The 27,768-nt window shown below is 35.2% G+C and overlaps 1 protein-coding gene across 2 annotated transcripts in view; it reads right to left on the bottom strand.

Moving 5' to 3' along the window:
- Positions 1–27,768, bottom strand: part of LOC123676489 (sushi, von Willebrand factor type A, EGF and pentraxin domain-containing protein 1) — a 43,548-nt gene that overhangs the window by 1,433 nt on the left and 14,347 nt on the right. The window contains exons 2-36 of one of the 2 annotated variants that reach the window (XM_045612391.1): positions 25,398–25,470; positions 23,705–23,738; positions 17,811–17,892; positions 14,854–15,047; positions 11,942–12,871; positions 11,548–11,886; positions 11,076–11,438; positions 10,838–11,020; positions 10,398–10,774; positions 9,995–10,306; positions 9,699–9,935; positions 9,445–9,643; positions 9,204–9,385; positions 8,261–9,146; positions 7,951–8,205; positions 7,651–7,889; positions 7,363–7,576; positions 6,836–7,306; positions 5,908–6,749; positions 5,527–5,854; positions 5,092–5,453; positions 4,806–4,999; positions 4,341–4,720; positions 4,122–4,287; positions 3,816–4,067; positions 3,215–3,756; positions 2,945–3,157; positions 2,589–2,883; positions 2,176–2,244; positions 1,488–1,678; positions 1,253–1,426; positions 850–1,109; positions 574–777; positions 373–517; positions 41–239 (exon numbers count right to left, since the gene is read on the bottom strand). In XM_045612391.1, the coding sequence (XP_045468347.1) occupies positions 41–239; positions 373–517; positions 574–777; positions 850–1,109; positions 1,253–1,426; positions 1,488–1,678; positions 2,176–2,244; positions 2,589–2,883; positions 2,945–3,157; positions 3,215–3,756; positions 3,816–4,067; positions 4,122–4,287; positions 4,341–4,720; positions 4,806–4,999; positions 5,092–5,453; positions 5,527–5,854; positions 5,908–6,749; positions 6,836–7,306; positions 7,363–7,576; positions 7,651–7,889; positions 7,951–8,205; positions 8,261–9,146; positions 9,204–9,385; positions 9,445–9,643; positions 9,699–9,935; positions 9,995–10,306; positions 10,398–10,774; positions 10,838–11,020; positions 11,076–11,438; positions 11,548–11,886; positions 11,942–12,871; positions 14,854–15,047; positions 17,811–17,892; positions 23,705–23,738; positions 25,398–25,466 (10,382 nt within the window). In that variant the 5' untranslated portion in view covers positions 25,467–25,470. The remainder of the gene's footprint in view (positions 1–40; positions 240–372; positions 518–573; positions 778–849; positions 1,110–1,252; positions 1,427–1,487; positions 1,679–2,175; positions 2,245–2,588; positions 2,884–2,944; positions 3,158–3,214; positions 3,757–3,815; positions 4,068–4,121; positions 4,288–4,340; positions 4,721–4,805; positions 5,000–5,091; positions 5,454–5,526; positions 5,855–5,907; positions 6,750–6,835; positions 7,307–7,362; positions 7,577–7,650; positions 7,890–7,950; positions 8,206–8,260; positions 9,147–9,203; positions 9,386–9,444; positions 9,644–9,698; positions 9,936–9,994; positions 10,307–10,397; positions 10,775–10,837; positions 11,021–11,075; positions 11,439–11,547; positions 11,887–11,941; positions 12,872–14,853; positions 15,048–17,810; positions 17,893–23,704; positions 23,739–25,397; positions 25,471–27,768) is intronic. The other variant, XM_045612392.1, reaches the window with a different exon arrangement.

The raw sequence follows: 27,768 nt of genomic DNA on the forward strand, positions 1-27,768 counted from the left end.
CTTCTACAATATGGTTTGAAATAATAAATTTCTTATTTACCTCGCGCAAATCATCCAGATGAGAAGGACGATGAAGATAATGAGAACCACAGATGCTGTAATACCTCCGGCGATGTAAGTGAACTCAGATTTCTCTGCACAGCGTCTCCCGGTGAAGCTTCCAATACATCTGCAAATAGGCTGACCTCTTGGGTCAATGTCACACTTGCCTTCATTCATGCAATAGCCATCACAAACGCCTGGAAAGAAATTAAGTCAGCTATCATACTGCATATGGTTCTGAAAAATCTTAATATCGATGAAAAGAAAATTCATCGTGGAGATAAAATTATAATAAATGAATTTCAATTGATTTGGTCGAACCGAACTTACTTGAACAGTCCCATCCTGTTCCGTTGAAGCCTTGTTTGCATTCGCATTTGAACTCATCACCTACTAGAAGACAGAAAGCGTTCTTATCGCAATTCATGGGTGGTTTGCCTGATACGCAAGGATTCGTACATTCTTCCCTGCTCGACTAGAAAAAAAATTAGTAGTGGTTTTTGATTACATTGTAGTGGTATTAATACTTACTGTTCCAGGACCATCAGTACTGGTATTTGGTGGACAAGAAATACAAGATGTTTGCTGTGGTTCTGGTTGATAGAAACCTTTTCTACACTCGATACAGTTATTCAGAGTGCTGTTGAGGTAACTACCAGGGGAACAAACTGGAATAGAACATTCCTCAATCGTGGTAGCTCCAGTTTTTGGCGTTGTTCTTCCAAGTGGACATGCCTAGAACACACAATACGATTAGAGAAAAGTCTTTACGAAATTTATGAACGCTGAAGTATGTAAAATATTCACCTGGCATGCTGCTTGTATGCCATGGCTTCTATATGATCCTTTAGGACACAGTTCACATTTTCCATCAGCACCCAACTGTTTTCCACCTTCGCATTCATCTCTACACTCTTTAGCAGAAACGGCTTCTGTTGTTCTTGTCGTTTTTCCAAGACCACATATATCACACGAGAAGGATCCTTCGTTTGGTTGGTAAAAACCGTGGCCACAACTTCTACACAACCCTGCTTCATGGTCGTAGAACTTTCCGGCAGGACAACGTTCTGAAATAATTTATGAGAGTCAAAATACAAGTGAGAACTTATTGAGTGAAGTGTTATGTATCGATGAAAGTAGATTTAGGAAAGATTATTGAGATAATTTATCTTTGGGTGAATTCAATTTTATAATTTTTTCAATAATTTACCTTTACAGTCGGAGGCGCTTCTTGCTCCAATGCCAACAGTAACACCTGGTCTTCCTGCAATAACTGGACACTGGGTGCATTGCATTTGTCCTGTCTCGCTCTGATAAGTTCCTTGAGGACATGGCAAGCACTGTTGAGTACTCTTGGCGTAGTATGTACCAAGAGCACAAGGTACTGAAAGTTTGAAAATATTTATGAGTATTTTAAATTTTATGAGTGCGTTGTAAATACTTACCACAATCAGGTGCCATGACCACTTGCCCTGGAGGACATGCGTAGTCAGATTCTAGAGATAGAGAAGCTGGATCTGGAACAGTATTCGGCAGTATCTCCCTCACATCGAATTGATCCTGTTCCAAGATGAGTTTTTCCAGAAGTTCTTTTACTGTAGATCTTTCGTTAGAGTTGGAATTGATTACAGGATCACTGAAAAATTTACATTTCTAATAATTTCCTGTGAATGTTATTGGTACGGAAGGCAAGGTATTTACAAAGGCTTTCATCTCTTGATATCCATTCATAGAACTACAACGAATGCTTTGTAGTCCAGATATTATATACTTGGAGATGTATACTTTTTTGCTCCATCTAAGTTCTGCTAAAATAATAGGCTTATGTAAAAAATAAAGGTATTAATATATGGATGATCGAATGATTGAAGACTCAGCACTATTCTTCCCGTAGGCTCATCTTAGCTCTCATTCTCAACAGTGTAGTAGTTTCCTGTTCTCATTGTATGAACAAAATCCTTGGTTAGTGAATATTTCATTATATGGTTAGTTGTAAAATTGAGTTTGCTACTATTTTCTTTTTAAGTACTCAATTATATAGAACTGAACATTTTCATGAATGTTTTGGAAGGTATTATTAAAAGTTAGTAGTGTCTATGTAAAGTGCATGCGAAGATTATGAGGGGTGCTTACTTTATTGCTGGGAATGATATTTCGATATCGTAGGTGTCACTGGAAGATTGACGTCCTTGGCGGGATTGTCTACAATAACACACAAACATGCTCTACATCTACGTCTATTACTCTACTCAAACTTAAAATAATGTATTCTTTAATATTATTTCTTGTGTCTCTGGATATACAGAGATAAGTTTCATATTAATATTTTCTATTCAACTGGCATTCTTCTGTTCAAAAATTACTTTCTCAAGAAATCAATTATCCAATAAAAAACTATACTCGGTTAAAAATTAATCTACTTCTTACTTTCATCTCATCTACTGCATTCGAAAATTGGTTATGTCTGAATAGAACTAAAGATTCATTACCAAGATTTCAAACTAAAAATTATCAAATAAAAAATTCAAAGATTGATAACAACCTACCGTTTGATTGGTACAGAAACATCGATGTTATAGGAGCCAGCTTGTTCTTCATCATCACCATCTCGTGCTTCTCTGGTCTTTCTGCTCTCCTTATGATCACATTTTACATCAATATTCAATTCCTTGCACTCCCTAGATCCATCTACTGAGAAAGAACAGAAGTTCCAATCTCTGTTCAGCGTGTTGACCGCATTTCTTATCCTTTGACGTAAAACACCCTGTCCAGCTTCGTTACAAAGAACAGAAGTTGGGAAGAGCATGGAAATTTTGAACACCCTCTGAGCAGGTTTAGACGCTGCAAATCGAAATGAAATTAGTTTTTAAATTCAGCATAATATTTGTAGTTTAATACTCACGTGAACAAGCGGGATAGAACATTGGAAGTTTGGGGTCCGTTGTTGGTCTCCAGAAACCTTCAGCTCCACAAGTGTAGAATTTGGGAATTTCTTGCGAGAATCTGAGGCCAGCATTGCAAGCGATCTCGCAAACCTTAAATTGACCTCCCGCGCCCCAGTCCTTACATGTCTGAATACCACCTACAGGATCGGGTAGCTCTGGACAGAATTCAGCTGAAAATAAGAACTTGTTTTAGGTGAACGACTTTTTTTTTTAACTCGAATACTTACAGAGTACAGAAACCTTGAAAGAACATGAAGCTGTGTTTCCTGCAGCATCGAAAGCAACATAAGCTATCTCGTATGTTCCCCACAACAGGGTTTGTCCAGGTTGATGTCCATTCTTCTCCACTACCTTTACAATACCAACATTGTCATTGAAGTGAGGCTCATCCCAAGACACTTGAGCAGATCCATTCTTTGTAATTATCCACAAGTCACCAGGACAGTACTCAACTTTTGGTGGAATCTTATCTACTTTGAGTTGTTGACATTTAGGACCGCTGTAACCTGCAGGACAGTTCCTCTGACCACAGTGGGATGGAACTATTCTTTCTACACCTCCAACAGTTTCTTCATACCCAGCCCAGGTCAGTATCAATCCACGATGCAATACAGGTTCAGTTCTGCAGTCCCTGACTTGTTTCTGAATTTCATTAGTGATGTCAAGAGCTCTTCCCCAGAGTTGAACCTTAGTTAAATGGCCTTGGAATCCTGTTTCGGTATATGCCTTAGGGTTTCCAGACTGTGGCTTTCCTAATGTGACCCATGCACTGAAAATAACATTGTATTAAACGGATATTGAGTGAAAATCTATCTAAGAGTTACTTACTATTCCGGTAATTTTCTACCAGCTGCATATCCTTCCACTTTGCTGGCAATTAATCCTTCAGTGATCAATTTCAACTCTCCACCATTTTCGCCATCCCAAACTATTGCAATATGATGCCACTGAGCATCGTTTACAGTTGTATAATCCCTGTAACTAAGGTAAACGTCTTGGATGTCTGGGAATAGTGATACTTGTACACCATTGGCATGTGCTTGTATAATAGCTCTCCTATTATCCGGAATATTTTTCGAGCTGAAATTTTGAAGGTATTGACTGTGTCTTTTATTAGAACCTATTTTTTGTTACCTCACGCTATAGAGAGTAAAGAAGATACCACTCTCATCTTTTTGTGTAAACTGCACCCACATGGCAATAGTTAGACTAGACATTGAACCTGTTTCGAAAGGCACAACTTGCGAAGCAGAGCTTCTAGTTTCATCACTAAAGTAGAGATCGTAATCCACAGAAATAGCTGAAAATTCACAATTAAAATTCCAATTTAAATTACCAAAATGATCTACTCACTTTTTCTGCAGTCTTCGCCCGTTAGATTGAAAGGACATTTGCAGTAGAATTTCTCAGTAAGATCTATACATGTAGCACTTGGCGGACACGAATTTTCCTTGCAATCATTTATGTTCTCTTCGCAATACCTTCCAGTGTATCCTGGAGGACAAGTACATTTGAATCCGAGGTGGTCGTTGATGCAAGTTGCACCGTTTTGACAATCGTTTTCTTGGCAGGCATCATATTCATATTGGCAACCTATTCCTGAATATTTATCGGAGCAAGAACAATTGAGACCAGAGCCAAAATCTTGGCATCTACCTCCATGCATACATGGGTTACCAATACATCTTTCTGGAGCAGTTTCACATTGTTTTCCGTCAGTACCTGATGGACAACTGAAAAGAGAGGTATCAGACTAAAGTGGACCTCAAAAACTTGACAGAGTGCGATCTACTAATAATAATCGGATTTATTACTTACACGCAGAAGAAGTCTTGGAAAAGATTAATACAAGCAGCATCATTTTGGCAGGGCTTAGATTGGCAGCTACCAATGTCAGTTTCGCAGTTAACACCAGTCCATCCTGGAGGACATACACAACTATAAGTTCCTGTGCCATCTCTACATGATGCTCCATTCAAACATGGCTCAGATTTGCAGTCATCGATATTTTCCTAGGAGAATTTGTTTTTTAGATCAATAAATTTCAGGAAACTAATCAATAATGAATTAATTAGTAAATAATTCCTAGAATTAGTTCACCTACCTCACAATACGTTCCTGAGTAACCTTCCCTGCACATGCATACGAATTTATTGTCCAAATCGATACATTTATCTGTTCCTATAGGGTTGCAAGGATCACTCAAACATTCGTCAATTTCTGCCTCGCATTGTAAACCAACAAATCCAGGTCTACACTTGCATGAGAAAGTATCTACCAAATCAGTGCAGGAGGCTCCATTTTGGCATGGCTCAGATGAGCAGAAATCAATGGTATGTTGGCATTTCTTTCCTGTGTATCCTGGTTCACAAGAACACGTGAAGTCGTCAATACCGTCTATACACTGTCCCTCGTTTTCACAAGGATTATCAGCGCAGTCGTTGATGTTGGAGTCACAGTTTTCTCCTAAAATACCAGACAGATTTAGAACTGAGTCAGTCCTTTGAGTATAACAAAATTGAATATCCCTACTACTAACCTGTCCATCCTGGGTCACAAATACATTGGTAGAAGAATAATTTATCGGCACATACACCATTTTTGCATGGATTTCTAGAACATAAGTCAATCTTTTCTTGACATCTTTTTCCAGTGAAACCTGCAGGACAAGAACAGCTGAAATCATCAACTAAATCTGTACAGTTGGCACCAAGGAGACAAGGTTTCTCAGCACAATCATCAACATTTATATCGCACGTTTGTCCTTCCCATCCTGGCAAACATTCACACATGAATCGTCCTTGTTGAAGGGCCACACAGGTAGCTCCATTGTTGCAAGGATTACCATTAGCAGAACAAGGATCGATCTGAAATCATATGAATTTAATCACTTGAGTCTTGATAACAGCTAATTACTTACAGTGACATCACAGTCTTGTCCAGTGTAACCAGATCGACATAAGCAAGTGTAATTATTGAAACCAGGTTCATCTTTGCACATTGCTCTGGCTGGACAAGTATCGTTGCTACAATCGGATCTCTCTTCTTGGCAATTAATTCCAAAGTAACCAGGTGCACATTGACATCTGTAGCCTTGAGGTAGATCTATACAAGTAGCACCGTTATAGCAAGGTTGAGAGGAGCATTCATCGATGTCTATTTCACAACGTCTTCCCGAAAATCCTGCTGGGCAATAACATTGTACTGTGTGTCCCATTGGAACGCAGAGGCCACCATGTTGACAAGAATTCTCTTGACATTGAACTGAGTGACATTGGTCTCTTCCGGTAGATGCTACACCTTCTGTTTTCATGTTGGTCGGACATTCGTTGCAAGTAGTTTGTCCAGAGAGAGCTTGATAGAAATCTTTTGGACAGGGAGAACATGGTGCTAAACCTGTTTGTGAGTAGCTGCCTGGTGCGCACTTTGGTCTACATTTATCCTTGTGATAAGCCGCTGGCTGGTATGTAAAAGTATTGGCAGGACAAGATTGACAATCCTTGAAACCTTCGATTGGTGGTTCTCCTGTGAAGCTATTCCTTGGACATTCCAAGCAAGGTACCAAGCCTGTTGGTGAATAAGTTCCATAACCACAAACAGGTATACAATCATTGATACTCTTAGATCCTTCTTCTCTGGTGTAGGTTCCTTGCGGGCATCTGTTACAAGAGCCTTGTCTATCTGAGTTCTGATAGAAACCACGTGGGCAGTAAGTACATTCTTTTTGTTTTTCACCGGCAAATGTACCAGCTGGGCAGTGCACTGAAATTGAAGGATATAATGTAATGATGGTCGTCTCATAAACTCTGAGATTTTGCAGAATATCTTAAAAAGTAATGGATACTCACAGCATCTTGGTACGTTGTTTGTGTCCATATTGAGGACCTCACCAACGCTACAAGTGAATCCTCGAGTGATGCTAGATTTCAGACCCTTCAGAGGTGGACACTGGTTTCCAATAGCAGCAACATTCAATAAAGGATCTATTACAGCACTTGCGTAAGGTACCGATAAATCGAATACCAGATTTAGAGTGCTACCACATAAATCGTACAATTGAGGTTGTCGAATAACTGGCACAATATTTAGAACATAATCTATATTGAGAACATTCTCTTCGATCAATACGGGAATTGCTTTAATGAACGTAACGTTCATGTCAACATTCACAGCTGAACATCTCTGAGACAGAATGGCATTTAGGTTTGCGTAATATTGTGAGACAACATCAGTGTATTGGTTCAAACAGGATGTGGCTACAGCACCATTGGCCCTATAGGATATGGTACCGGTGACATGGTAGTCAGCTTGTTGAGTATCTGGAAGAAGACGAAGATGAAAGTTTCAATATAGATGTGGTGTTGTTTTGAATTACCTTCAGATACACAATCTGGTACGACAGAGGTAGGTGTCCAGGGTTTTCTTGTACTACAAGAGAATGTTTTAATGGGCTCGCCATCTGTAAATCTGTATCCAGGATTACATGTGGCAACGCATTCTAATCCTCTGTCTCCAGGTATGCAGTTCAAAGCACCATTTGATGGTGGGCTAAGCTCCCAGTCAACACAAGGTGTAGCTTGAACAGAAACCTACGAAAATCAGAGGTAAGTATACAAAATATTAATATCAATTGATTGATAATCGATGAAAAAAGATTTCTTACCTGGAAGTGACAAGAAGCCTTGTTTCCAAATTTGTCTGTAGCAAACACCGTAACATTCTCGAATGATCCAATGGGAATAACAGCTTTTTCTGGTACGAATGCTATGTTTACTTCACCAGAAGCATCGGTTGTGTTGATTCTACGTCTTGTTTCGTTGAAATTGATGATGTAACTATCTTGCTTATCAACTAGTTCGATAACGTAACTTTGTGGACAACTTAACTGAGGTGGAGTGTTGTCTGAAAAAAATTTGATAAGTCAGTAAGCATTTTGATGAGCAATTAGTGTTTATAAATTTACCTGGTACAGTAATGTTGATTTCACAGATAGCAACATTACCGTCATAGTCGAAAGCAACGTATTTGACAACCATATCTTCAAAGACATACAACGGAGTTTTGAAGTTTTGTGGCTTGACCTCAAGACGTGCAATACTTCCAGAGTTATCAACAGCTGTTGGTTCAGTGAAATTGACTGGCAGAAGACCACCATTGGCATCTTTCTGTACAACAATTGGTTGCTGTGGACAATTTTGGAAAACAGGAGTCTCGTTATCTGAAAAGTATTGAAATTAATTTCTGTGTTGTATATGGAATGTAATTCTTCTTACCAACACACGGTGAATAGCCATAATTGTAACCAAGAAGTGGTTCTTCCTCTGGTTCGTCGCATCCCATCAACTCGAATTTCAAACAGGCATTATCCATATAGCTCACAATGCCAAGAATAACGAACCTGGCTTGTACATATTTCGGCAGAGATATCATTGCAAGTTCTCCATAATTGCCAGGATCTCTCATCGTCAAATTGAAATTGGGGAAGTATACAACGTAATTTTCACTACTTGCTTGTTTGTAGAAAAACCTAATTTCAGTTGGACGTCCAACAATATCATTTGTGACAACCCCTTTTACTAGGATAGCTTTAACCCGATACACTTTCCCTAAATCAACACTGACGTATGTAAAAGCTTCTTGTTTACCACACCATCCAGTCACAGAGTTCAGCCTTATATTTCTGGCTTCATAATTAGGCCTCTCACTTGTCGCATTGATGGCTGAATCTGGAATCTTTCCAGAAGCAAGACCAAGAGGTTTCACTATCTTACATTCTGGCTCGCGAACACAAGTGATAGGTCTCGGGTTTATCAAAATGTAACCGGGTCTATTACATGCAAAAGATACTTCTGAACCCTGTTCGTAGCTCCCAGCAATTTGGTAACCGTCGCTTGGTCTACCGGGATCCTGGCAAACTGGACCTTCACATCTAAGATCACCGAAATCCCAAACTGAATTTGCTTGACATCTTACTATGTTGTCATGTTTGCTACTTTGTCCAGCTAATTTGAAAGTGTTCTGGCAACCGAAATAGAAAGACGATTGGTATTTGGTATCCATATATCTACCATATTCAGCACCTGGGGATGGTTGAGGTATGCCGCAATCAGCTCTTGGACAAGAAGGAAGATTTCCACTGAGCCAGTAGTCTGGTAAACCCTAGAATAAGGAAATTGTGACTGTTTGTTTGGTATGAAATAAAATAGTTAAACTTACTGGTTTAGGATCGTAAACACATTGCCTGAATCCTGATGTCGCAGTTCTTCTTAACTGTTTACCATTAAGATCACAACTCAACGTTACATTCTCTCTAAACGGTACCAAGACGCTAGAGTCATCATTTCTTAAAACTCGAAGCCCCTCATTTTTATCGTCAGGAAGAGAGACACATTGGGCATCTATAAATATAATGATCAATAATGGATACCTGAGATTGATTGTGATGATATAAACTTACATTTACACTCTGGTACTGATCCATTCCAAACACCAGTGGATGTACACAAAAGGTAAGAAGAACCAGACATGATATAACCAAAATCACATTGGAAACTGACTAGATCACCAAAGTGGTAGTATTTTTCAGTGGAAAGAATCAAGCCATTCTCAGGAGGGCTCAAATTTGGACACATTACTGGCACGCAAGATTTATTCACCTATAAGTTTTTATTTGAGCAACTGGAAATACATCAAAATTCGAGTGAATCTTACTTGGTAGGAATCACCATCTCTCAGTCCATTTTCTGATTTTTCTATATAATATGAGGCTGTTCCATTTCGAGTGTATAGCTCAAAACCAATGTTGCAGGCACAACTATGATCACCTGGGTTATTTATACATTTTTGATCGCAACCACCATTATTAACAGCACATTCATTGATGTCCAGGCATTCCAGTTTGGTGCAACCGATGACTTCCAATTTCAAGCAGGGAGCACGAACATAATCCTATATGAAAACCATAGAATTGAAACATTCTAAGTTGTTTTAGTTAAAGAGTCACCTACCTGAATCTTGAACTTGATATATCTTGTTTCAATTGGCACTGGCAGATTCAGAATCGAAAGAGTTGGTTCTAGAATTCTGAACTCAACAGCTGTACCGTCAGGATTTCTATAATCTTTGAAGGCGTCTGTTAGATCATCTGTGTATTGCAGTCTCATAGCTGTGGTAAAAGCATAGTTGCCATCTGGTCTATCAACACTCATTGTTTTGAAGCCTTTCACGATAGTAGGTGCTTTTAAGTCTACAAGAACCCAATTTGCACCACCTTCTTGAGAGTTTCCACACCATCCAAGACCGTTGTTCAAACGAATATTCTACAAATAAGCATTAGATTATGATAGATGATGTATTAAATGGAATATACATAAAAGAGAAAGAATAATGAATAAAATCAATGCTATTTACATTTTTGTTATATCCAGGCTCGGTACTTGATACGGAGATAGCTTCATCTGGTATACCACCATTTATCAAACCCAATTCCAATGGTCTGCAATCAGTTCTGGAAACGAAACCCTTCTTGCACTTGCAATGGAAAGATCCAGGGTTGTTTATACATTCTGTAGATGCAGCATCGCATTGTGAAGCGATACATTCATTGATATCCTCACATTTCGGTGGACTGTTGAATTCTTGATTTTCACCACATCGTAGAGCTCCACTACCAATCAATTTGTAACCTCTGTGACATTGAACTCTAGCTTCGTCGTTGAAGAAATACTCTCTGGTGCTATCAATGAAATAACCATTCTTGATTTCTGGGAATACTGGACACTTGGCTCCTATAGAAATTGGATAGTTTTTATAATCTCTAAACTCAAATAGCAGATAATAATTCTACTAACTTGAACAGGTTGGAACTTCTCCTGACCATGTACCATTACTCATACACAAAATTACTGGAGGTCCACTTCTGACGTACCCGGGTTCACATTCATAACGGACAATGGTACCATAAGATCGACCAAGACCATTGAGAAGGGTAACATTTGCATGTGGTACTTCTGGCAATGCTGAGCACTGAGAAGCTAGAAACGAAAAATATGAAAATATTTTCCAGATAGTTTAGGCTATTGTACTCACCTAAACAATTTGGTTTCTTCTCCCATCTACCATCGGCTAAACAAGATATTCTTTCAATAGGTTGTCCTGTTGGGAAAGCAAAGCCAGCATAACACTGATACATGGCTTGTCCCCTGTATGTAACATTAGTAGATCCAGTAGAGAAACCATTGTCAATTTGTGGTACAGGACCACAGTAGACTTCTTGGCATTTTGGTATATAGCTAATCGACCAGTTACCACCAGGCAAACATTTTGTTGTGATTCTGTTCCTTCCAGTTGCAAACTCTTGGCCAATTGGACAATTAAATGTGACAACTGTACCGAATGAAGTATCTCTACTTGAAGCCAAGGCTCCATCACCAGGTTTCAGAGGTGGACAATCTAATAACAAATTAATCTCAGTTGAGGTTATCCTTGATGATCGATTTCGCAAACAATTTTCCTTGTGGTTGTGAAAAGATTTAAAATTACGTAAGGAAATTGGTCTCACCTGCAGAGAACGTTGCTTCCCAACCAATGCTATCATGGAGGGCATCAGTTACGAATCTCAGGAGCATTTCTCCACTGGATGCGGTCAAAGTGATCTTTGGCTTTGAATTGGCAGAGAAACCGTTACCAGAGTGAAGTCTCAACCCAGTTGTGGAGGAACCATCGTATACTTGAACAAAATCTGATTTGTCCACTTCAAACCTTTTGAAATTCAGGGATAGAGGACCTCCTTCTGGGTTCTTTATCTTGTACAAACATTCTTGATTGCTTGGATATTCAGTCAGTCCAAAAGCTGGTGATGATACAGTACCGTTGGTTGATTCAATTGTAGCTCTGCAGCCTGGAAACATTCTGGATCAGAAGAAGAAAAATAGTTGGATTCGATTACTACATACCTTGTGTGTATTTGATTTTGAATCCTTTTTTGGAATCGCCCAGACTTGTCTTGAAATATAGGTATAAGTTGCTTTGGGTTGAAATTATGACTCTTTGGTTGTTTTGCAGACCTCCAGTTAATCTAGCAATAGGTTTGCTTTTCGGTGAATCTCCATCTCTAACTAGAATATAGTCCTTGTTGTTCTCCAACTCCAAATCCTCAATTTCCAGTGAGATAATCCGTCCAGGTATGGCACTTATGATATATAAACATTCCAAACCTCCAGGATACTGCTCAGGGTATCCAGGAGAGCTCAGAACCTGAGGTTGAGTAGTCGCTCTAAGCGTACCTCCACAACTCGAAGGTTCAGTCTTCCAAGATGCCCTGAAGCCTTTTCTTTCTACAGAAGCATCAGTACTGAATTTGATAATCATGAAGTTGGAGGCAGAAACGAAGGAATGGTTGGTAAGATCTTGTTTTCCTGATAGAGTTGCTAGGTTTACAGATGTATCTTCAGTTCTTCCTCCTACCAGAATTTGTACAGTATCAAAAGTTTTCTCAGTCTCGAATTCTTGGAACTGGAGTAGAATATTGTGTCCTTGAGGACCTTCCAACGTCCACTTGCAATTGGTGAGAGGTGCATATTTGTGCGGATAATCCGGGTTTTCTACAACTCCTCCGCTACTGGCGAAGTAGAAGTTGCAGTTCGAAGGACAATCTACCTCGTCTGAGGAATCTCCGCAGTCGTCCTGTTTGTCGCAACGGAATTTCTCGTTGATGCAGCGTCCATTGGAACAGTGGAAGGATCCTTCTGGACAGGCTTTTGTACGACACATAAATGGGAGCAGTCTTTCGCAAGTGGTTAGTTCCCATGATTGCGTTTCTCCGGTGAGTGTCACATCTACACATTCTCCTGAGGATGGATTTGGTTGGTGTAGAGACCAAAAACCTACAAAATATTTTTTTTATTATTTATGAATGAAGAAAGGACACAGGACACTGTAATGGATGTAGAATATCATGCACAAAAACAAAGTGAATAAATTCAACAGAAAGAAATGCTAAATAGGAATTCACGCGCTCAAATCAAAATTTGAAGGAATTCTATGAAATAAACTTGAAAAATTATTGAAACTTAAAATCATATTTGAACATTCACTACTCATGAATTTTCTCAGAAATTTCAAAATAATTTCGTTCAATTAATTTTATAGGCTGTTATTATGTGAGAATTGCAGTAGATTTCGAGTAGAATTTTGTTGGCTTCTGAATAATCTTCATTTTATAGAAGATTCGATTCATTTTTTTCACAATTCCTATTGAAGAGGTCCAGAATTCAAAACTTTCCTCTTCTATGACATATTATTATTTGATATAACGGGTGTTTTTTTTTCGAGGTATATCAATTTAAGTTGGCATTACTGTTCAAGATGGCGACCGATTTAACAGCTGTCAAGTGATTTATTCTCAGTTTGGTTTGGCAATTCATCATGAATAGACTCACGCCTAAACAACGCTTGCCAATAGTGCAATTTTATTTCGAAAATAATGGTTCTGTGTGGAATACGTATCGCGCACTACGTCCATTAGCGATGAAGCGAACTTCTGATTGAATGGCTACGTCAACAAACAAAACTGCCGCATTTGGAGTGAAGCTAATTCTCAAGTGTATGTCGAAACACCGTTACACCAGAAAAACTGACTGTTTGGTGCGCTTTATGGGCTGGTGGAACCATTGAACCGTACTTATTCAAAAACGGTGATGGCCAGAATGTTACAGTCAATGGTGATCGGTATAGAGCCATAATTACTAACTTTTTCATTCCTGAATTGAACAACCATGATGTCCAGAAGCTGTGGTTCCAACAAGAGGGCGCAACATGTCACACAGCTCGTGCCACAATCTATTTATTGAAAGACACGTTTGGTGACCGCCTAATTTTACGTTTTGGACCTGTGAATTGGCCTCCAAGATCTTGTGATTTTACACCGCTAGACTACTTTCTGTAGGGCTATGTAACGTCATTGATCTATGCGGATAAGCCACAAACCCTTGACCATTTGGAAGACAACATTCGCCGTGTTATTGCCGATATACGGCCACAAATGTTGGAAAAAGTCATCGAAAATTGGACGTCCAGATTGGACTACATCCGAGCCAGCCGTGGCGGTCATATGCCAGAAATCATATTTAAAATGTAATGCCACAAGATTATCTAGCGGATAAATAAAATTCATGTCAATCGAATAATCCATCGTTGTTTTATTGCAATATAAAGTTCTATAGCTCTAAAAAAAACACCCCTTATATGTATGTTTTACTTAATAATTGGAGAGAAATTCTGAAGAATTTTGGTATGTAAATATCGAAAAAATCATATTTATTCGAGTTGCTTCAGAATTGATTTCAAATTACGGTTGGACTGATTTCTTTACATTCCATGACCATCCAAGTATCATTTAAAACATTCAAATCATTGTTATGGTTCAATTCAATTCTGATTGATCGGGTTCAACTAAAAATACCCAATATCATCATACGCGTTGAGTTTTTTGATCTAAGGAAAGTCGACTTGACCTTACTTTCCTATTGGTTTCTCTGACCTGCATAGTCTGCAGCACTTACAAGTAAACATACGGGTTCATACCACATATCAACACAAACGGTCATCTACCGTTTCATTAGAATCAATAGGATTTTTTCTGTATGTACGTTACGATGAAAATCTTGTCGTCTTCCATTTTCGTTCAAGAGAAAATTATTTGTTTGTTTCATCTGTGGCATAAACTACATCAAAGTAGAGAGTATATGTTTGGTTGGAATTACTGAAATATCGACACTTATATCCGTAGATATCATAAAGGAAATTCAGGAAGTGGATTAATTCGTTTAGGCTGCTATTTGAACAACAATCTACAATAAATTCTTACCTGAATACTGTGAAACCAATGTGCCAGCAGCAGATTCAAGTGTGTTGGTTTTTAAGTCATCTAATGATGCTAAACCTAGCCAAAAATTGTTTCTTGTAGCATTCCTCCTTTCTATTGGTACTGACGAGGTAGCTATAGATGATGTTACATTGTTCTCTTCGTAAGTTTCTACAGATATAAGATCACTGCCATATCTGGAAATAGAAATATACTTAACTTACATATTCCTTATAGAGTCATTCAATTTTAACGAAACATTTCAATTCATAACACTATAAATAATAAAAATTTCCAATAAAGGAAATTATGTTAGTATCATTGGAAGTTTTCTATATTCTTTAAAATTTGACCTCTTGAGTCCTCTTGATGAGGGGAAAAATCAAATCAATAATGAACAAAATTTGTGTTGATCATATAATCAATTTAGCTGAGCTTTCATCAAAATTCATTGGATCATCTCGGAAATATATTCAGGTCCATAATCATCATGAGAATCCTCTCAAATGATTATTCTAGCAAAGTGGGTCAGAATTGTTTCTTAGTTATTCAAAGCACCTGAAGCAATCACGACCAAAATCCACGCTGATGAATAACTTCTACACCTCAAAAGCCATACTGTTGAAAGCAACAACTACAATTACCGAAGCAGGTGTTGCAAGGAACTTCTTTCATCTTCATGTGAATTTCTCATAAATCGATGTGATTGAATTGGCTGTGGGAACACAGCCAAAAACTTTTCGGATTCGGTTTGGTAACGGAGAAACTAATCTTAATTAATTTATGTGGCTTAAACACTTTCAGTAAGGATTGATCTTTATTATTCGAGTTTATTGGAGTTGTTTGAGCCGGTTGATAAGATCAGTAATTGATTGTATAGATAAACATTCAGCCATCAATAAATCACAATAGTTTGTGTTGTATACGTTACGTATGCTATGTTATGTATGTGAGAATAACGATTTTACCAGTTAGGTAGATCTGCTGGCTTACTAGTTGATTTCATTTTTTCTTCTAAAATGATTTAATCAATATGAAAGTTCCTGTATTGGATAAGGAGAATCGGTATTTCATATATATTCTGATTTTTTTGTAGTTAATGAATATTTCATTATTATCTCTGCATACAGGTACAAGATATTAGTAAAAGAGTTCAACAAATTTCAGGAGTGTTTCTGCTAGAAAAAAATATTAACAGTTTGCATATAACTTTCTTCGCAAATGCTTTGTATTCCGAGGTTGAATGTTTTCCTAAAAATTGACTATTTATTTATTGCTTTCACTTATTTGAAAGAAAAATGATACTCTTCAAATAGTCATACACTTTCAACAGAAAATTCTATTTTATCGCAAAGTACATAAAACATTTTCAAACGAAATATTTCAATTTGAGTAGATGATAAAGAAAAATCAAATAAAGAATACTCTCTGATAATATTCATATTGAAAGGTTCTTTAGTTTATGTTCCCAAATATTTCATAATTAGAAATTAATCCTAAGAACGAAGAAACTAAGAAAATCTCATTTTCAGCCATATTCTAAAATACCGACCATAAAGTTTCTCCAATGTAATATAATTTGGGATGGCATTCATTTTTTGTGACGACTATTAGCAACCAGCAGCTTGGATCATTTTTACCGGAGAAAAGCGATAGTGAATGAGAGGAAGTGAAGGATATATAATACCTAATAGCATCATTTCACAAATGTTGAATTAAGATTCCCATGAGATGAATAATAACACCTATTTCTAAGGAGCTATACGAGTGTATCCTCTACTTGCATAACTATAATTACTTAACACAATACGTTCACTGGAATCTCACTTGTAGGAGGATTTTTATTATTATTATTTTCATTTCTAGAGGCAATGACTTGATGCTTTATTTGCTGCAAAAGTTACAGCTTATCGTGAGTTCTCTTCTGGGCTTTCTCCAGATATTTTTCTTCAAAAATTTATATCTTGAATATGTGCTCTAATTTACTTTTCATTATTATTTTTCAGTAAATATTCTCTAATCTGTTTCACATTTATATGGCCAAAGGCAATTAATTTTTTTAGATACCTAACTGAGCAACCCAAGCTTCAGATTATCAATCAATAAAGGATTTCACAATTTATGTTGATAATAACAATAACAGTACTAATTTCATCGGCTTCTTCAATCCAATTTTTCAATTTATGAAAGATGATTGCTACAATTTTCATATTCCTATTCTAATTTCAGAAATATTATACATGTTACTAACATAATTTGAAGCTTCCCAAATTCACGAGATCATCACGTATTTACCTGATTGCAAATTTTATTGCTAGCTTATCTATTTCAACTAAGCGTTCATAGAAAATATGCCAACACTATCCATAAAGTTCTTAAAATGTACAAAATATGTTTTCTAATATGTAGTTCTAAGAATGGAATATTTAATGTAAGGTGACGAACTTTATTGGATATTATACTAGAACTTATCAACGAATGTCAAGGTTCCAATTCGAATATTCAATTAAAAAAAACCTGTTCTTAGGTCAGTAGAAGAAGCTTGTTCACTAGATCATAGAATTAAACTACCTATTTTTCCTCAGGATCATCCTCATTTGGAGAACATTCTAGGTGAAGTAACGTTACATTCAGTATCGTTGAATTTATGAATACTAAATTTATACAGAATCATTTATTGTATGTCACTTTGGTTATTCCAGTCGCTATTATTCTTTTTGACATAAATAACATTTTTATGAATGTTGTATCAAATAAGTAGAAATCTTCAGGAAGGATTGGTTTGTTTGAATGACCTCATTATTTTTATAGACACAGTAAGAAATGCAATTGAACCAAAAGAATTATTATAGTGACTTTGATTGATGATAGGTTAATGTCGCAAACAATGGAAATTCGAATTATATCTTAGAATTGTTAGTAACAATCGAAATCAATTTATGGAATACTAGATAACTGACCTTCTACAGAGCTCTGCAGCTTTTTCCCATGAATGCCTGATGTTGAAATATTTGTAACAATGTAAACCTCTAAGTTCCCAACCTGAAAAAAAATCAACAATTAAACACAGTGTATATATCATTCCAATTATGGAAAAATCATTCGAAAGTCTCAAACATAATATCGCAACGATAGATCCGACTATGTTGAAATTTAGTTTGTATATTTGAAAAAAAATTACTCGATTGTCCAACTCGAATTTTAGAATCATAAAACCCTTCATCTATGATAATGAATATACAGTTATGTGGTCTCCAAGAGTACAATATGGGTATTGATACACTGGCGTTCAAAAGCTCCATAGTAGTTTTAAGAACTCATTCACCAGAATTGCATGAGACAAAGTCTCATAAAAAAATTATCCCACTAATTTTTCCCATACCTTCAGACAGAAAAATAAATAGCATAAACTTTGGTGTTTCGAATGGGAACGGAGGAGATGATGGCATACTTTTTACCGGTTAAAGTTAAGTATTCAGTAAACGTAAGAAAGTGTGAATTCCTTTATACGTTTATGCCATTATTAACCGTGTCCAACACAAATGTCTTTGAATGTTCAACATATACCGTTAACGCTTAAAATTCCATTATGTGAGGCGCTGGTGTTCGAGCCAGAAAATATGGAATTTAATTCTGATTTAATAATAGACGGGGAAAAATAAGCTTCATTGAGTATTGACCCAAAATTGGAGTTGTTAATTACTTATTGTTCATACTGATATTAATTATTTTTTATCGTTTTGAAAATATCCATTACTGCTGCTATAAAAGTAAAATGGAAAGCTTAAAATCAAAGAGTTGAATCGAAAAAATTATACCTATCTGACAAAAAATTTGATATAAATTCAAGAAATTGAAATTGTACAACAATATCTGATTTATTATTTTAACCATCAATTAGTTATATTGTTAGATAAGAGGGACTAAAAAATTTATTGTTAGGAGTAAGTACCTGAAGCTGAAATCTTTCAGTTTTGTTCCATACTTTCACATAATATTATTATGAGTATAAGGTATAAGTCTTTTTTGGATAAACTTGGCAGTTTGAAATGGTGTAATGTGATGAAATTCGCCTCAACGATAAATTGACCAAGTTCATTTCAAATCTTATCCTCATTAATATAAGATAATTGAAGGACATAGTACTCATGTTAATGACATTGATTAAAAAAAAGCGCGAACTTATACTGCGGATATGAGATGAATATAACTTATTGCATATATACATATACATATGTAGTTTGTTTCTTCTTGTAGAGATATTAGCATAGCAAGTTCTTGAATACAGGTATGTTCAGCATTCTCGTTATTATGATAAGTTATATAATTACTCTATGAGAAATGTGATAGTAATAAAATGTAAAAGAAGTCAATATGTAAAAGTAAATGGCCTTGATTATGAACATGACCTCAGAACTCAGCGTGTTTATATCATAATGAGTTTGTTAGAATTGATATAATGAATCTTGAGAAATATAAAGTACCATTTATATACAAAAAACAAGGGTTTGTCAAATGGCAAAAATTTGTTTTAGCATTATGTGATGAATTCTCATTAAACTTTCTTTGACATGATATCAAGGCTATGATTCATATATTAATTTATTCTCCTGATATCCTGATAATACCTATAAGATAAATTCTTTATTCCACCCACCCAAATTTTTCGAATTGAATTCTATTGTTTAACTGCTGAAAGGCTATGTCAGTTCGATTTTATCTATTTTCAGGTCTTCAGCTACCTAGTTTCAAGTCAATATTTCTTCACTGTCACTGAAATTACTTGTTTGTATCACCTACTTTATCATTATTATACCAGTTTGCTAAGAAATAGACAATTAACTTCTCCATCGATTGTATTAATCAATCATTTTGCGTTTGTTCTTGAGATTACCCAACAACAAATGCTGCAATTGATCACCTTATGCTACAGAGAAAGGCGTAAATGACTTCGTATGATCGTAACCACATATAGGTAGTGCATACGTTATAAGGAAAATGAAGAATTATAAAAATTATGCATTATGTAAACTGCATTATTCTATGTTGAAACATCTTGTTTAAGATGTGTTAACCTTCAATTTAATTTATATCATGCCTTCCTCGATGTCGTCCCATCATCCACAGGAGAATTTTAAATATTTATTTAATTAATTAATTAATTTTTTTTTTCAATTTTTCACTTTCAACCTTCGCTAGGATTTGATGCGGAAACAGAAATTCTTTGAGAATTTTAACAATAAATTTATAAACAGTTTTCCATTAGGAATTTAAATTGGTTATAACGGCAACACTGTGTATTATTATTTGACATTTAATATGTCATTCGTGTTTAGTAGGTTATGTCATTTGATCATAGAAATAAACACGCTTCATTAACGTTTAAAAATTATTTATCAAAATCAGTATTCATATTTGAATACTGATAAAAATTTGAGAAGAATTCATGGATGACAATATTCAGTCAATCGACTTACTATACGTTGTATTGTAGACAAATTTAAAAAAAAGTGTTTCCTAGAGCGATTTGAAGAGTTATTATTGGATTTAAACAAACCAAACACGAATTCACCTAATTTTACTGGAGTTTTTGGTTAACTTTCTGCGGTTAAATCTAACGTAACATCGGACGAAGATCTCGAAGAACAGATACATCGATATCGAATATCTCACGAACACAAAATGAGGACATAAAATGAGCGGTAAAATTGACTTCGACCTAGTTGAAGCAGGTAAATTCTTGAGTGTCTGCCATAATTCCACAGAAACTGAATCATAAACGGATATCGATTCTCGACAAGTTTACAAGGATAATATTTCATATTCAGCAACCGGAACTGGAACAGTTGCAGATATGAATTTATGCAATTATCGACCAATTTGGGTGTACTGTATTTTTTGTGTATAAAAATTACTTTCGTCATTTTGGTATTGGTATATTAACACTGTTAACACTTCACTCAAGTACCGGGTCTAACCAGTAAATATATTTAACATTATGGCTGAATTTATTTCGGTTGGCTACACTGCTCGTTCAATTCTGACAGGTTTTTCTTAGATATCTTAGGCCAAACCCAGGAAGAAAAAGAAAAAGCTGATTATTCGCTTGACCACGCAATTTTATTGTGTGACATGTTAGGTAGATATTTCTGTTAGATAGATTATCATCAATGAAAGTGAATAAATTATGAACTACATGATCTCGTTATCATCCAAAAAAAAATGTTGACAGATAAATGCATCATTACAAAATTATGAAGCAGAGAAAAATTTAAACATAGAGTTATTACAGCATAGTGTGTGTGTGAAGCTGTTGATGTATAAGAATAGAACTGGATACATAAACTATGGTTGATCCCAAAAAAAAAAACAGATAGAAGAAGAAGAAGATAAGAACAGAAAAGTAACTCCGCAAATACGGAAAGAATTTTCCGAAGAAAATGAATTATTCTTCTCATAACTCAACAAGGAATTTCACTTACCATCCTAATCATTTAGGAGTGTTTCCTGCCAAGGTTTTGATATTGAAATGAGATAGAATACCTGAGCATTTCTATGTATACTTATTATGAATTGCGAAACCAATACCCAGCCTTCCTTACATAATATCCATAAGTGACTTTTCTCTTATGGAATCCTGTGCTACCAGTTACCTACATTCAAATATTTCTTATTTCTGCACACATTATACAGCGGAAGTGAATATGGGTATGTAGATCAGTTTGAAATCTTTTGCGTCCATTCAGAGTAAACTACCCATAATTGATCTACTTATAGAGATCATTTTATGACCAAATTATGTATTGGTGTTTAATTGAGAAATATCAAAATTAAACAACAATTGTGAATTTTCAATCTGTTGGTTTTTTTCGTTTTTATTTTCATTTCTTGTTCGTTAAGTGTTAAGTTTTTTACTCTATGGTTTGCTCAAGAAATACCTCTTCATCGGCGATATATTTATTTGCAGCGAGCTGTCTGAGAATAAAAAAAGTCGCTGGGGGTCAGATCTGGAGAACACGGGGGATGCGGAAGCTTTTCAAATCTCAATTCGTGCAATTTTGCCATTTTAATCTTAAGGTTTGTCAAGAATAAGCGAGCACAACAGTGTTTTAAACATCTTAGTCAAAGCAAAGTGATGATGTTTAATGTAAATATTTTGTTATCAGGTTGATTTCGACTTTCGAGGCCAAAGAAACCATGCAGCATGAATGAGTGCAAAAAATGCAGTGCTAATATCGCGAAACGCTAACAATTCTTATTCTGCACAACGCATTTACAAGTTTGTCTCTTCAAATGTCTCTAGGAAGTATCAACTTTTCTCTTCGATGAATCACGTTGGTAAACGCCTGAGGTTAATTGTGATTCAATGTTAATGAGGTTGTTTCTTAAAACGTTGCCTTGCGTGCTGATGTGATGTGTATTAATAAAAATGTACAGTAAGGTATTTGGGAGTGTTCCTATACTAACGTGTTGTATTATTCAGTAGACCTTTTGGAGAGCGTTCCTTTGTTGATTTATTCTTGAATTCATGACATAGATCAGAATGCTGAAGCCACAGAAATTTATTCGAAAAAGATGAACATTTTGTACAATGTGAGAAAAGTTTCGTTTTTAATTTTCGTATAATATTTTCATGTATTCAGATTCGTATTTTTTCGATAAAATCTTTGTTTTCATTAATTTTACAATTTACTGCCATGCAACATGATTAAACAACGTCGAAAATTGTCAAATTGTTTTATCAGAATTATTGCTTATTTATGAATAACAAGAGAAATTTAAGAATAATTGATGTACGGCATTATTTAGTTAATCGACACAATATTCGTCGTTTTGTAAACAAATTGGTTTATGATGAATGGCATAACCTCCTGAACAAAAATGACATAACAAATGTCAAAAAATGATATACAGTGTTGCCATAATAATGATCTAAAATTGTATAATTCCTATTGGAAAACTCGTTATAATCGAATGTTTCAGAAAAATTTTTTCCTCTGTTTTTAGCAAAATTTAGCATTTCATTGAATATTCGTAGAACTTTCCTATTCAAGGCTACTTTAAAGTATCCATATTAATAAGTTAATTATTTCCTTAACTCATTGGTGCATATTATTCCAAACTTCAATGACACCAACAGATAGACACGCCTTTCCCAGCAATTGTTTCAATAATCAAGGTCGTTGAAAATGAGTACAGACTTGAAACCGATCCTTCGAAAATATCCCATTATAAAATCATGAAAATGGCATATTTGTGTCATGTATACCAAAAAAAGTGAATTAAAATAAATTAACATGACCTTAACTTGGAGTAATATACCGTAAGATGGCAAATATACTCTTTATGTGTACAATTAACGGTAAAATGGCGAAGTATGTAAACTTTGGGTGGATTTGAATCATAATTTCCAGTTAGGTGGACAAAAGATACCACCAGAATTGCTTATTGTATCCACGCTTGGAGGAAATTAGTGGGTTAGGTTAGTTAGCTATTGTTTCAGGAACGTAACATATGGTAGATACATATTATTTACTGTTAAAATGATGGTTTAGAAGATGAATATGGTGATTAATAAGGATCCTCAAGAGCCAATCCACTTCCGTTTTTGATATTGGAGAAATAGTGAAATTCACATAAACACTATATTATGCCTTCTTTAATTCAATGTTATTCATTATCATTTTTGACTCTAATTGTTCTTCTCACGTAGATCCTTAGGGCTTGATGTTATCGAGAGTATTAAAAAAAGACGATCTGGGTATACATATCGCGATAACAATTTGAAATGTGGACAGTAATAACAAAAAAATGTTCATGGAAAATAGAAATTGTTGAGATATTAGGTACTTACCGTTGGGACATGTGAATAAATTGGTTGAACTAATCTGAAAAAAAAAATTATCATTAGTATACCTATAATTGTGAATTCAAATGCAAATTTTCATCTTGATCGAACATGCAGTTCTGAAATTAACAGGAATAAAATATTTCGAACGACACTACGTAACCCCTAATCGAATTTTACTCATCAACTAACTCAACTGCGGCATTCAAGATCCGAATCTACCCCGAAAATTTTAAGTTTGTAGGTCCTTCTGTTCGAAAGTTATCGTGTATACGACTGGCCGGACGGACAGAATCGAATTTGAGGTCGGATTCGTCATTATTAGCTCAAAATTCTTCTATAGAATGTATAAAGTGCTTCTATAACTATCTTTACAGGTGTCAAAGTGACGTCCCAATGATTCATCGAAAAGAGTATGATATTTTTTACTTGATTTCGGCTACAAAGCTGAAATTTTGTCGATAATTTCTGTTAAACTGCGTGTATACAATTCAATCTTACCCTGAAAATTTCAAATGTCTAGGTCGTTTAATCCAAAAGATATTGAAATATAATCTCTCTCCGAGAGAAATTCCAAAGGAAGAAAAACTTCTTTGTTGAAAGTAAAAGCATATTTATCGACATTCAATACTGTTATGCTAGGATCTTATTTCACATCAAAATGATGTCTCTTGTTTTAGTGTTTTCGCATTCACGGTCAATTCTTGTTTCTTGTTCTTTTAGATTACAGAGGTCGTCTGCATAATTATTCAATAATAAATTCCAACAAATTCTCGTTGGGATTTTTTTCAATCCGATGTCAATTAAAATAGAAGGTATTTATTAGTTGACAACCTTGGAATGACCAAAGACCTCATTTTATCAACTCATCATCATTTGAAGTTCATATGCCACCTATGATTGTGGAAAAAATATTAAAAACCTTGTATTTCATTAGGGAGTTTGATAACTTAATTGAAAAATAATTTCTAATCGAAAAATTTGGCGCCGCGTGGTAATTAAAACTTGATAATTGATTTATAATTGTTATGAGAACTTTATAACCATTATTTTTTGGAATGTTTACGGGTTTTCTGCTTACTTGAAAATAACTGAATCATTTCTGAAAATTACATTCTAAATTCCGATCGACCTTTTTTTTATTCAATATTATTAAAGGTTTCCAGCTTATAGCGTTAGATTCAAGTGTGAATTTTACAATAGTGATTCATAATTATAACTACCTACATAGCTGGAGTTTGTAGGTGATAGATTTTATGTAACTTTTACTGAGTAGAGTTCATAAACATATTTATTCATGAAAGTAGCCTTATTCTGTTGATATATTCTTATCTCTTAATGATAAAAGGTCGCCAAATTTTGACAAATTGATGACGCAGACGGAGTATTTGAATTCACTAAAGGTTATTGCTTGATTTCAAAAGAATTATTTTTAGTGATATTCAGTGTTCTCCTATAAGATTTCCAAGAAACTGTTTTATTGAACTTTGTGGTTGTTGAGTTCAGTAATTGCATGTTATTAACTAATTATATAAAAAATTGTTGAAGCGTACCACATGATATTCATTCGAACTCACTGAACTAAACAGAAAACTGAGTGAATAAGATTGATGGAATAATTTTTTCCAACCAGATAACATCTTGAAAACTCAGAGATCTGTTGATTGAATAATTTGAGATTTAAAAATAATATACTTACTTCTGCTAAACCTATCCTTAGAAGTAGAACAGAGACGACTAATATAGTCGTCTTTATCCTTATCAACATATTCCTGAAACAAAAAAAAAAACATTAGTTTTGGAAACGGACATTTATAGCATTCAATTTGAAATTTGGAACTGATTAGGCCTCAGAGCTTTTTGAGTTGATCACAAACACATCAAACCCTCTTTGAGAATAAGGTTTGATGTGTAGATGATGATATTGTTGTTTGAAGTTGCAACAAGTAATATTTGATTTAACATTTTCATTTTTTGTTTATTATATCTCAGTCCGTTAAATTCTTGTTTGGTTTGTTTTGAAGTTTTGATAATAATTCATTATCTCTCATTATTATGGATTATATTTGTTTCATGTTTTTATTCTGAATGAATATTGTTATATCTGAATATGTTGATCTGTTATTATAGTTTTTAAACATCTTTTGTCGGAAATTGTTTGGACTTTGACATGTGTGTGTGTTCCTGTTGTTGATTAATTGATACTTCTTATACAATATCCTATTGAATAATTTGGTGATCAACGTTATAATTATAAATGAATATCTAATAAAACTTCTCCAGAAAGAGAGTTATAATACCAACTTCCGTCCATAAACATTACGAGTTGCCATTGATGCAACACCTTCAGAAATCACGACTATCGATCTGCTTGTACGTTGGCAGTACCGACCGCCTATTCGGTTGGTATCTCTGCGGCCTGTACCAAGATCTCGATCTTGCATAAAATGATCCAGGCATCTCGCCAAACGAGTCATTGGCAAAAGTGGGTCATTTCTGGTTGTGCAAGAATCGCGCTGGTATTTTTTACCATGCCTAAGACGCGTCCAACGGTACATTATATGAGTTTGGAAGTGTGTATGAAAGTGCATGTCTCGAATGAAATTATTATTCAACAATTTTATAATCACTGCTGTTCTGGGTAGAGAGTCATCTCTGATCCTTTAATAATCAGACGGTTCTGTTCTGGTTGTTGAGGAAAACGGCAATTAGGTTGGTCAATGCGTATTGAGCGAAGAAGAAACTTTTGCTCGATCATAGTATTCAGGTTTTAGGAACAGCGAGACATTCGCTGGTGTAGTATGTTTATTTTAGCAATGGTGCGACGTCAAGGATGGTGAATCCAATATGTATGAACCTTGAAAATACACACAAAACTGGGAAGTTTGTTTTGTCAACCCTTTGTCATGTTGCCGATGTACTTATTATAATTGTTCATATTTATCTCATGTGTAATATCAGTTGGTTTTGGTAGTAGGTACTTGATTTCATTTGCGGAATATAATCTCAAAATTTTTTCAGTAAGAACGTAAGCAGTAGAAGAATTGGATTGACTGTCTGACAATGATATATTTTCCCAAACACTGACATAATGAAAATATTAAGCGTATGAGGTGTTATGTGCAGTTTCTCTCCAGAATTCCATATCCAATTCGAGAATCAAAATTTGTATAGTAAAACATCCTTTATGATTTAGCAATCAGATTCTAGATATTCTTAAAGCAAAAGTTATCTCATGCAATAATAATAACCGCCAGAAATTCAGTAGGTACTGTTAGGGATTCAGGGCTTGGCTTGATTTTCAATCCCAAGTCAAATCAAGTATTTATTTATAAAGTGCTTGTATCATATCAAGGCACATGCTTTTCAGCAGTTTTATTGAGTAGTGTCTCATTAATCAAAAAATGATGGAAATACTTTAATTTATTAATTTTTTTGTATAAAAGAACCGAAAATATGACCTTTTTTGAAATAGAAACATAAATTGAATTACTTCAAATATTGAGAAACCTCCTGGTTTTATTTGATTTCATAATTTTCCATTCAGGATCTAAGACATATGAGGCATCTTATAGATTTGTCACCTAACCTATTGCTGGTTTTTGTTACTGTAAGAGCAGCTCTGGAAAATTGTCTTTCAACAGGAGCTGAAGATGCTAGCGTTGATAAAAAATCCTTGGCCATTTTGGCCAAGTTTGGAAAGATATTTTTGAAACTATCAAAATCTACCAATAGATTTCATAGAAATGTGAGAAAGCTACTAATAAAGTCACACTGGCGAATGCTTCAGTCTCTTGGTGCTCGAGGAATCTCCATATTTAGTCTAAGCGCGCACGAGATTGCAGAAATATCAGGTGTGTGAATAAGTCTTTCCCGTTTTTTGTAAGAGATGGCGCCACCAATACTGTGCGAGTATTTAATGGTTACATATGTCATAATCAAAGCTTATTCATCTGTCAACAATTCCACACTAACACATTAGTTGAAATTTTTTCGCATCATAAATTTTTGAAATCGTGAAAATGTCGAAATTTGAGCCGAGTCGACGTCATTTGCGGGAAGTTTCACTT

This window comes from Harmonia axyridis, chromosome 3 (assembly GCF_914767665.1).
Source record: "Harmonia axyridis chromosome 3, icHarAxyr1.1, whole genome shotgun sequence".
Taxonomy (NCBI): Eukaryota; Metazoa; Arthropoda; class Insecta; order Coleoptera; family Coccinellidae; genus Harmonia; species Harmonia axyridis.